This window comes from Triturus cristatus, chromosome 5_2 (genome assembly GCF_964204655.1).
Source record: "Triturus cristatus chromosome 5_2, aTriCri1.1, whole genome shotgun sequence".
NCBI lineage: Eukaryota > Metazoa > Chordata > Amphibia > Caudata > Salamandridae > Triturus > Triturus cristatus.
In genome coordinates, this window is record NC_140588.1 from 388,024,954 (window position 1) to 388,037,225 (window position 12,272).

General features: G+C 44.0%; 1 protein-coding gene across 1 annotated transcript in view; it reads left to right on the forward strand.

Annotated features, from left to right (window-relative positions):
• The window catches only part of TXNDC5 (thioredoxin domain containing 5), a 62,382-nt gene that overhangs the window by 33,067 nt on the left and 17,043 nt on the right, over nucleotides 1–12,272 (forward strand). Inside the window, exons 5-8 of the mRNA XM_085607248.1 lie at nucleotides 1,021–1,136; nucleotides 3,088–3,174; nucleotides 5,078–5,221; nucleotides 5,990–6,072. Coding sequence (XP_085463374.1) covers nucleotides 1,021–1,136; nucleotides 3,088–3,174; nucleotides 5,078–5,221; nucleotides 5,990–6,072 — 430 coding nt within the window. The remainder of the gene's footprint in view (nucleotides 1–1,020; nucleotides 1,137–3,087; nucleotides 3,175–5,077; nucleotides 5,222–5,989; nucleotides 6,073–12,272) is intronic.

Sequence of the window (12,272 nt, forward strand, 5' to 3'; positions counted from 1 at the left end):
GATTCAAATTTTCTGTTTGGGCTTTCAATGTGGAGTGAAATACCTGTGCTATGTGAGAGGGGAACGAGACAATTGGGTATATGCAGATTATTATTAGGGTTCAGAGAGGGGGTTGGGTCTATTCTATTGACTACGTTTGCTGTGACCTTGGTTTCAGTTCGCTTGCAGAATCAATTGGGAATGTACCCTTTCGATTGCTGCAAAATCCTGCCAGGTAGCTTAGAAAGTGGACCATCCCCGACTACGTTCAACCACTAAGAATCCTAACTGCTGATGTTTGGTTTTGTAAATCGGTAGAAAACCTCTGTACAGTAGTTGTAGACCGGATTCTACAAAGCCATTGGTGCCCAACACTAAATCTACTTTTGCAATTAGTTTTGAGTTTCTTTTTTTTTCTACTTTAGCCCTGCGTTTGTGTCTTGCTTTTGTGAAGTCAATGTCTTGAGAGTGTTATGGGATGTATGGGACTAGTCCACCAGAGGTAATTTAAATAGCTCATTAGAGGATTCAGCTCCTGTCATTTTCCGGATGGGGTGTCTCGTGTGTCTTATGGAAGTTGCTTACAAATATTGCACTTGTGACTAGGGCTGAACTTTGATCGAATGCATCTACCATCTTGATATGTTTGTGACTTGAGATGAGCACCAGATTCTGCTTGTATGGTTGGATCCTTAAAACTGAACAGTATAGTGTGTGTGTGTGAAGTGCAGCTCACACAATGAATTCAGTTCTACAACAGAGTTCACCTATGCTAGTGAAAAATCAGATTGGACCTTTTTCATTTTCCAAACAAAGGTTTAGAGTGCACATCTTTTCAGAGGTCCTCTAAATGGTTTTGCAGTAGAATAATCTTGGAAGGATGGGATGTAATGTTGATGGGGAAGTAGCCATAGTGTCTCTTGAATGGTGTGTAAAACCCAGTGCTTTGTGTTCATGTTGTATTATCTGCATTTCTAAAAATGTAGGAATTTTGCCTAAAGTTCAGCTGAGCTTTGATGAAACCATTGTATTGTTTTCCAGGCAGGCATCTAATCAAATTCTTTGCTCCATGGTGTGGCCACTGCAAGGCTTTGGCTCCTACATGGGAACAGCTTGCAGCTTTGTATGAAAATTCTGAGGCTGTAAAGATTGGCAAGGTAGGTAAAAAAATAGTTTCCTAGTAGACTGGTATTTTTTCTGCTAGCTTATGCGATGACTAGGTCGATAGTGATTGTCACATGCCCCTTGCGTCTGACAGCACACAGCTTCCTAGCGCCCCCACCCCCCACCCACCCACCCACCCAAGGTTTGTGCTGGCAATGTGATGGCTGTAGACCCTCTGATACCCATCCCTTTGTCCTCAAACCACTTCTTCCCTTTTGGTCTCCCCACACAGGTCATTACAGCACAGGTTGTTGTGTGACTAATTCAGATCAGCAAATTCTTCACTACAGCAAGGAGAGCTCTCGCTGTTCCTTCACTGCAGTTGAGTCCACTCCCCAATTATATTTCCGGCTCATGTAAGAACTCCAAAGCCAGTATCGATTGGCTTATGATTGGCTGAAGGACTAGCTACATGAGAAGAGCCTGAAGGAAAGGCTGACCAGGAACACCATAACACAGAATGCTGGTAAAACTGCGAGTCTGCTGCCTTTTTTTATTTTTAAGTTGGTCTACCAATCATAGTGTCTAAACTGGACCATCCAACTATATTGAGAGCTTTAAACTAATCCTATGTACTGACCTCACCTTAACACCATGGGTCAATTAAGATGTACAATCTTTCCTCCACATATCTCAGACTGAAATTCCCTTACCTAAAACATCTTGCATCTGGAAGGCCACCGTTGGTCTCTTGCTTTACCATCCTTAGTATGCCAATGTACTCTACCAGTACATTTACTACAAAGGATTTAACTTGGCGACAATACTTTTTTTTTTTTTTTTTCTTCGACATCTGCACTCTTGGGATCACATAACGGCGCTTTGCAAATTCTTCAATGAGGTCCGTTTGTTGGCAAGATCTCATTTTGGTCTGCCCGCATTGCACACCGAGATCTCCTCTGAATGCGAGCAGATTTCCTTCAGTGAAAGCTGCACTGCTAAGGGCCTAGCCCGGGTCTTGTTTTTTCCCATTCAAAGTATCCAGATGTTGTTGCTAGTCACTGAATCTTGAAAGGAGATGGCCACATCTTGTTCCAGAGAGGTCTTAAGACGTGGCTGTTCCCTCTCGTAACTTGAAAAAATATCAAGCTGCAAACATGCCTGCCATCTTTATCACTGGATGTTTGAGCGTCGTATTGGACTTTTGATGGGCAGTTTATCCTGCTGACCAATCAATGTTTATCGTCCATAGTTGGCAGAGCTTTGTATGCACGCAGGCCACTTTCATTTTCAGCTTCTATAGGAGTATGTAGAACAGTTAAATAATATGTACACTTTTATAACAATCCAGACCATTACATTCTATGCAACCATCGCCTGGGGTCTGAAGTCTCTCTGCCATCGGCCCACTTTCATTTTCCAATACCTGTTTTAGTGACTTTACTGCAGGAACGGGTTTGCTGCAGCACTGTTGGAGCACAGTTTCTGCCTCCATATGACTCTCCTTCCACATAGGCCACCTTCCATTATGCATGGTGCTTTTAAATAGTTCAGGAAGTCTGCCTCCTCTATTCTACTGCAACTCCTCCCCAGATACTCGAATCTTAAGCCGACCTTACAGCAACCTGATCATGGCATGTCTGTGTTTCCAAAAAAGACTCCCAACAAACTCAAGATATATAAAGCTATAGATGTGTGATTGGTGTTTGCCACCTTCTTTGCACCCCAAGAATACTTCTTGTTTGCATATTGGATCTATTTTTAAATTCTTACAGCTCGCGTAATTAATTCTGTTAATTTTTCTTTCCCCAAAAATAACATGCTAAACTCCTATCATCTTTGAGCACGAGGGCATCTGTGTATGAGTGCGTTAAAGTTTATTAATATAAAGTAAAATGCATATTTAAAAAAAAATCTATTCATTGATGCATATTGCATAAGCATTGGCCCAAGTGGTACATTGACCATCGTTCTTGATATATTGTTTTTCATGATTATTCCTAGGTGGACTGTACCCAACACTATGAGCTCTGCACTGGGAACCAGGTCCGTGGCTATCCAACCCTCCTCTGGTTTAAGAATGGAGAAAAGGTAAAGACCCTAAATTAGTAGATGGCAACAAAAGTTTATGCACTAATTAAAATGTTCAATACATCGCTTTCCTTCTGTAGGTAGTTGCGCACTTTAAGAAGTGCTGATGTTTTTCATTGACTAGCACTGAGGATATAGAGTCTATTCATAGGACTGCCCGCCATCACGAAACTGCCCTCCTGACATGGTTAATGTGTTTTTTTTTAGTTTTTTTTAGTTTTTTTTTTTTTAGTATTTATTTCATAGCATTCCTACTTATTTGCAAAATATCTAAATTCCTCAAATCTGGCCCTCACGGGCATGTCCCCAAGACTGCAGCATTTAAAAAGCGATTTGATTTTTAGCTCTTGATCCTCACATCTTTCTTATAATGTTTTATTAATGGTTATAATTACACCGGGTACTCCCTGTCAAAAATCACAATATGCACAAAAGTTTTACGCTTATTAACCACAGTTGCCTCCATACTGTTTCTCCAAATTTTTCTGAAACTAATTTGAAATACAATTTAAGTAATGTTTGCCTTGTAATTCTATTATCGATTACAAGCTGTGTGGGTTTTTGTTGCACAGATTTTTATTTACTTTTTTGATTTGAGATTCTGACTGAATTCTTCCCTTCTCATATTCTAAACATGTATATTACAAACAAAACTAGAGAAACGTCACCGCACTGTTCACATTTGTAACTACCATTATTAGCTATATTTTATTCCCCATAACCGCTCCCCTTTGTAACCTCTCCCCAACACCACAATTAAATTATTTCTCTTCTCTTCTCTCATTAATATGAACTTCTTGGACTGCATCGGCCACTCTGTAAAGAAAATCAAAGTTTGGTAGCTTCTTTCACACTAACTCTGCCCCATTGCCTCCATTTTTCTTCATAGTCTGCCTGTGTCCACCATTACCAATTGCTTCGCTCTAACCCGTGAAACATTCTTGTGACCTCTCCAAAGCAGTTTACTGTGTCAGCATATTAATTACATATTGACTGAGGAGGGGAGATGGCATTATGGTCAAAGGATGGCTCTGAGCTGGACACTCACCTCTTCAAATGTCGTTAAATTAAGTATTCTTAACGTGGTTGATAGTAGGACTGGTTATTTACCGCTGTTGTGAGTGACAGAAGTGTTGTGTGTACTGCTACATAAACCTTTTTGTTATTGTTCTAGCATTCACTTGAGCCCTTTCAAGGCCCCTAGGCTGACATGCAGATGTATTAATGGATATGATTGCGCGTTTGCCTGCCTGGTACCATGATGACAATAGTTCAGTCATTCACATTGCCTTGTCCTGCTGAAAACTCTAGGCTGCTTGAAAGAAAGGATTAAGAATCCTCTTTTTGAACTTCGACTTTCCTTTATTGACTTATGAACAATTCTTGTACTAAACAATGGATATAGTTTGCCCATGGCACATTGTAGTTTGATTGCCTAATTTATTGCAAACTGCTGTAATATCTGCCATTTTGCGTAACGTGAAGTTAAACCATTATTGCAAATCACGTAATTTTTCCATCTGTTGGGGGAGGGGGGGGGGGGGGGGGAAACGGACCTCTTATTACGAGAGCACGAAGACTGCATGAATGAATAGAGAATGTAAGGCGCTGCAGCTCTCATCATGGACGCGTGAATGCATTGTGCACTAGAAAATCTGGCTAAATGCCCTTTATGCATTTCACTTAATTTTTCCTGAATTTTGCCTAAATATACAAAAGGAATTTACACACCTTCTACGGACCTGTTGATTCTATGCATGCTATTTATTTTATTAACCACATGTTTCTGCTTCTTTGTGGTTTGCTCTGCATAAGTATTGGAACCGGTTATTGGTAACCACACACATTTTGAAATTTGAGTTTGAGGCCTGAATATGTTTACTCTTGTTACAATCTTTTACAGGTGGATCAGTACAAAGGGAAGAGAGATTTAGATTCTCTTAAAGAATACATTGATTCCCAGACAAAGGTTCCTGAAGAGGTCGTGGAGCTAGTTGACGAGCCTGCTGCTGAGCCAAAACAGGAGGCAGAACCTGTTCAAGATGAGGTGTGTGCAGTGTCTCTGCCAGATTGAAGTTTGTCTGTGTATTCTAAGCACACCATGTAAGCAAAACCTCTGCTAGTTGTCCTCTCGAAGAATTCTGTTGATTCACCCATCCATATGCCATAGTGTAATTGTCATTCCCATTGGGACATTGCTTGACCATTACTGCTGTTTGCAAAACCCTGCCCCGTGTAAAAGATGGTGCTGTGATACAGGTATCAAACTGCAGTCCTGCTCTGCAGCCCTTTATAAAGGTGCCCCTCCCAGAACATACTGATTGATATGCTAAACAATGCAATACAATGTAATGTTATGTGAAGGCCTTCTGACCAGTCGTGTATTCACTTTACACCGAAGTCTTACAAACATTATGGAAGTATCTCTGAAGTTGTAAGGATATATGAACAGTACTTTTAAGAATGAGGAGCACCATAGACACGCATTCATTATATTTATCAGTATCTATAATGCTTGAAAATAGAAGAAAAGGTTCAGTAGCTTACTGCTGTCATTTGAAAAACAGCAAACCAATTCAGAAATGAGGATGATGCCCAAAGTAGTCTTGGCTGATCCACAAAGGAATTTGTTAAATAATTAACATTGCATAATTGCAGTGACAACTGCTGTACCTAGAGTTCAGTAAACTAGCTCAATTTCTTAATGAACTTAATATCGTTGAAAAAAAACCAAGTACCCTGCTCCTTTTTATCTACAAACGTTGCATTATCAAGAGGCTTCTTATCAAAGATATTTTTTTGTTTTTCTCAACAGTCTAAGGTGCTGACTCTTTCTGAAGCTGACTTTGACCAGACAGTGGCTACAGGTCTTACTTTCATAAAGTTTTATGCCCCATGGTAAGTGTTTATATCTTTATTTTTACAGTTCTATGATGGAGCTAGAAGTGCTGCATTTTTAAAGCATGCCAACATAGGCTGCTGTGCTGAAAGGTGTAGGAAGGAAACTACATGCAGTGCATTTGGTGGTGGGGCGGGCTACATGGAGGATGCAGGTGGTAGAAGCAATACAGAAGGCAGGGGTTGACGTACATTGGTTAGAGAAAGCAACACAAATGGGACAGAAACATACGAGAGAGACAGCTGGAAAACACATGCATAGTCAGAGTGCTTAAGCAAAAATAAAAAAAGTACTTTCCTAAAAGTGAGCAGTGAAAACAAACCGGTAAAGAGGCTATGCTTCATGAAATGGGGCAGATCCAAGACTGACAAGGCAAGCTATTGAATAAGAAGCAAGCAAATGAGTGACAATCATGCCAACCTGTGGTAATCAAGGGGCAGGCTTTATGCTCGGTGTAAAATCTGGTAAGCTGACAATAAGTCTTTTGCAGTCGGACAGCTAAGCTGTCTGTCATGTTCAGCCTAAAAAGATTTGACTGAAAAGGCCAAGTTAATTCCTCATTCACCCCAGAAAAATGAAACTAATCAGAATTTTGGCGCATAGGCATTGTGCACTTAGCAGGATTTTGATAGTACTTTCATTTTTGCATCCAAGTGCTGCACGATCACAGTAGTGCAACTTAGCAGGTTGTGTTTTTTGCTTGTTGAGGAACGAATCCCTTAACACAGCTCTTGCTCATCTGGGTTAGAACATTTTATTTCCTTAACTTTTTTTTTTTTTTTTTTTAATCGAGGAGTGTCTGTCCTGAGCTCCCCTTTAACTGACTGTGCTTGTCTTTTTGCAATAAGTCCCTTCTGTGCTGGAAAGAAGTCTTGGAAAGGAGAAACCTGGATTGTGAGGTTGCATTTTAGATGCACGTGTTATTTAGAAGCCGGACGAATATCAGACAGATACTTCTAAAAAGGCTGAAGAATAGAGATGGAGGGTAAACAGCCCTCACAACGAAGCAGTCACCCCTGCATGCAATTACAACGCTGTTACAATGACCGTGTTGTAACAACGCATACCATTACCCCGCAAGTCGGAACAACGACTTGCGGAGGGGGGAAGAAGGCGTTGGATTCAAAATAGAACACCTTTTCTGCTGTTCGCGCCAACTGGAGTTGGAATAGTAAATTATACTATTCCAACATCCAGCACCCCCCCTCCGCAAGTCGTTGTTCGGCTTGCAAGGTAATGGTGTGCGTTGTTACAACGCGATCATTGTAATGACCGCGTTGTAATTGCATGTGGGGTGACTGCATGCGTGAAAAGGAGGCATATTTGAGATGGAGCTCACTTGAAGAGAGACCTCAATGTTCCCCTCCTGCATGTTAAGACCCCTTGTGACAATCAAGGCATCTCCAAGTTGCGAAACTTTGTCAACTTGGACTGTGCCATAGAATTCTTCACTTTGATAAGCCTTTGCTGTCAAGCCATCACTCAAGTCAACAGCCTAGGCATCTATCACAGCAGGGTCTTGAACTCCGTGTGTGAAGAAGATGGTATCTCAGTTATATCCGGGCATGAGAAACCCACCACAGAGACTGCAGTTGCTTGGCCTCTTTTTCAAACCGTACAGTCCTGTGTATCTGAACAACCCCAGTGTTAGACTCAAGTAGTGCAGCAATGGCCATCAGTAGATTGCCTCAACAATGTAGGCATAGGCTGTAACTCCCAAGGACAAAAAACCATGGAGGAATAGGCTGCTATAGACTGCTCTTTCCATTGATTCAGGCATCCTGATCATGCCACTCAGCTGTTAGTACAGACAGCAAAGTTTTAGATTCTAGGGTCTGACTTGTCAGGAATCTCTCCAGTTGATGTTCTGCAGTTAGTGAGGTCTCAACATGGGATGGTGAGAGAACTAAATATTGATTTCACTCCCGCAAATGCAGACCTCTTTAATTCAACAAACCGTTCAAGGGTTTCACACATGAATTAACCCACGAGATAATTCTTGAACTGTGAAGAATAGGAAGAATGGAAAATTCAAATCCCCAGACAAACAACTCTTGTTCTTAAGAGAGAGTACTCGGAGGGACATTCTTTTAGTTTCAGTTGTTAAAATGTATTTTTCTTCCTCAACATCCGCACCTCCAACCTAAAAGTGAGAGCAAATGGACTCTTCAGGCAATATGGTGCACCAAATGGCAGTAATGTAACATAAGGCACGAGTAGCACAGCCCTTTTAATGACCATCATGATGCCCTCTGTTTGTTCAAATTGATGATTCCAGGGAGGGGTTGTGAGAGATCCACAGTAAGGGAGTATAACCTGAAGTGATCTGTTCCTATCTAAAGATTGTGTGGCCTTCATGGTTGATTGTCTCTCACTTAATATACTCCAAAAGCACAGCAGGAGTTAGACAATGTCCATGTCTCTAGAAGCCGATTCTGTGGAGCTATTGTTAAAGAGAAGATAAAGAGACCAAAGTGGTTTGGTTTGCAGAGCAGGAGAAAGTGTCCAACAGTCCAGCTTATGACCTATGGGAAGAGTGTCTTCCCACAGCAGTCTCACATACTGTAAGGAAGGAGCCAGCAACACCAAAAGCAGCATCAACACTTCAAGCTGGCCTTTACCTCCAAAGGCAGACTCATTCGAAGAGCCAAGGAAATCTGAAATCATCAGAGAAAGATGCCAACAGCCACTTTGCACCCATCTGAAAGAAGCACATTCCAAAAATATTTCAGCTCGGCATAGCAAAAGGTAAATGGGCGATGGATAATGTGCAGGAAGGCTTAAATGATGGAGAAGTTCAGCTTTGATGAAGCAAATGTTCTCAAAAGTTCAGAAACTGGAATAAAGGAATGTGCTCCTCTTGATCAAAAGTAGCATTCCATTGTAGGAGGCCCAGTGCCCCCAATGGGTTTTGATGAAAGCTTCGTTGCTGGTTGGGGTTTTCATATGGGGCAATGTACATCGCAAGAAAAATGGTCAATCGGGGCCAAATTGTACCATGGAAATATGCTGGAACTTGGAGTGGGCCATCTAGCTTGCACCTCCCTCTGCTACCCACCAACACCAGGCACCATTTTGTTAGACTAGCACAACTACTGAAATGCATAATCTTAAACTGAAGGAAGGAAATCTAGGCCGATTTAAATTTGGTAGTGGATTGTTTTGGAAAATCTCCAGATCAAGGCAGTTTGCCTTCCTTGACTGTATAGCACCAAACCACACATGCTAAACCGGTACCTCTCCTGACATCATGAGTATGTGATTAAGTACGGAGTAGTTGGCCATTAATTCCTAGGGAGAGACACTAGATGTCAACTTTTTTGCTGTTGCAAGAAAATAAACCGATACGGTTGTGATAGTGTTTCTATGTCCCCGCGGTCAGGAACTTGCATATCCGTATGCTTTTCTGCCAGGTGTGCATCTATAGTAGCCGGATTGACAAAAGGCACATTAAGGATTATCTTCATTCCTCCTATGTGGCCATGTCTTTGATGGTATCATAGAATTCTTCTCCTTTTCCATCTTTTCTCCAAAGTGTCAGGCAAGATCCTTCACCAGAGCCTTCTGTCCCTGAGCGGATACATAAATCTCCCTCCTGGCTGCTGGAAAAATACTGAAGGGTGCAAACAGTCCTTCCTTGAAATGATACTGCACTTTCAATTGAAAGCAATTCTGCATTTATTTTTTAGAAAAGCTTATTGATCATAGGACATGTCAAGAAGGTAATAGTTGGATTTGGCAATGTTCGAGCCATGTGGGCTGCTGAATTCATATCTGTGCATAGATCGCCGCCTAGTGTTGGGTCCGGATGATTGCACGTTGTTGTCCTGGAAGAGTCTTCGAAGTATCCTGGGATAGGTGACTCCTCCCCTGGACTACAGTGCGCATGGGCATCCTCTCCATCCTCAGATTGTTTTTTTCCGCCATTGGGTTCGGATGTGCTTATCTTGACTCAAGTTAGGAAAAACTTTTTCTAGGCCAAAAGGCCTTTAGTTCGCGTCGGTACTGTTCCCGATCGGTATCGATAGTATCTTGTTAGTTTACTAACTTCCAGAACCAACTTTTTCGCTTCCTACCCGACCATCGACCAGTCATAGACGATGGAATCGAGGACACCATTCAAGCGGTGTCCGGTATGTAATGCGAAATATCCCCACATCGACGTCCATCCGGTGTGCAACAAATGCCTTTCACCGGATCACGACGAATCTACATGTATGGCCTGTGCCCGATTCCGATCCAAGAAGACTCTCCAGAATCGACGAGCAGCGAGACTCGAAGCGCAGCAAGCGGCACCGGCCCCGGCCGACATCTTCAGCGCTGAGACCGAAGATGTCGAAGACGTGGAGAACCTACCCTCCAGCCCCGTTTCCGAACACGACTCCGGCTCGGAAGACGTTGAAGAAAGCCTCTTTCGCAGAGACGAAGACGACACCGAGGTAGGAGACTACAATGAGGCCTTAGGGGCCGAAGAGAGTAGCTCCGATGACGAGCAAGGCCTACCCGTACAGACTGAGGACATCCCAGTGCGCCAGTCTATGGCTCCGGTCGAGGGATCGCCTTCGGGCCTTACCCAAGACCTATCCCGCAGTTCTTCGGCCCCGCCCTCTGGCCCGGCCTCAGACATTCAGCGGCAGCCATTAATACCCAAACCGGCTGGTTTCCCTTCTTCGAAACCGAAAGCTGTATTGGTTCAACCGAAAGTAACGCTGGTCGGATCGAGGCCCACCACACCTTAGACGCCAGCAAAACCCATCGGCACCGAGCGCACCAAACGAGACTTCGGTGCAGAGCTTGCATCGGCCGACGTCGGCGTCGAGCTTGCATCGGCCGACGTCGGCGTCGACATACGGAAGAAGACCTTCGGTGCCACCAAACCTACTCTGCTCCCGGCACAGACGCAATCGACTCCGACCCCAAAGGTCAAACTGCCTGCTGCGTCTCACACCGCTTCGACAGCACCACCAAAGGCACACTCATCGAAGACGTCGACTGCCATTACCGCCCCTCGACTCGATGACTCACCGGCGCCGAAAAAGTCCACTCCCGCTTCTACGGAACCGGTCGGCGCAAAGAAATCGATGGTGCTCCAGGTGCGGCCCATTGCTGCGCACGGCACCAAACACAAAACAGTCCTCCAGGACACATCGGGCTCCGAGCCAATAAAAGCTCCAACAGCCTCTTCGGCACCGGCCAACATTACTTTTGACCTGCCGCCATCCACGGCCCCGAAAATGTTCCAAATCAGGACACGGGTTACCCACACCACGATCACGCCTGCCGAATGTTCTCCTGCGGGATGCTGCTCCACAAAAGGAGAATAACTTCAGAGCCAGCTTTGGACTCCTTCCGGATCCCACTTAAAACAAAGCTGCCAGTGGTTTCGGAACCGGTTCTTTACGAACCTCTCCATTCCCCCTACCAGGATCCACTGTCCTTCTCTCCCACACACTCCGACACAGATGTTTTGGAGGACTACATGGGTGACCACGTCCCCTACCCCGGAGAAATGGATCCTCAAGGCCAACAGGACCCTGATCAAGCTTGGGATGACCCTGTCGACTCCGGTGCACCTATAGATGCACAGGACCCGCAACTCTATGGAGCAAAAACATCTCCCACAGAGGACACTGCCGCGTTCAACGCCTTAATTGAACGTGCTGTGGCCAATCATGGGGTGCAACTTCACTCTGACACCGTAGAGGACGACTTTCTCATGGACACTTTCGCATCCTCAGAAAGGAACATTAAAACTCTACCTATGTTGAAGGGTGTCCTCAAACCAGCAAAGGACATCTTCAAGGAACCCACCAGGGCAAGAGTAATAAACCCCAGGATCGACAAAAAATACATATCGGCGCCTGGGGACCCCACCTACATTAGAGGCCAGTTACCTTTGGATTCAATTGTAGTTGCGAATGCTCGCAAGAGGGCACACTCGCAAACAGGTGATGCTCCTCCCCCGGACAAAGAGTCCAAGGTGCTAGAGACCTCCGGCAAACGGGTTGCCGCTCAGGCGGCTAACATATGGCGTATTGCCAATACTCAGGCGCTCCTCGCTCGCTACGATCGAGCACACTACGACACATTCGAACAACTACTCCAACATCTCCCTGACCAATATAAAGAAGGTGCAGAGATCCTCATCAGGGAGGGACAGCTCCTCACAAATGCATCCATTAAGTGTGCACTGGATGCC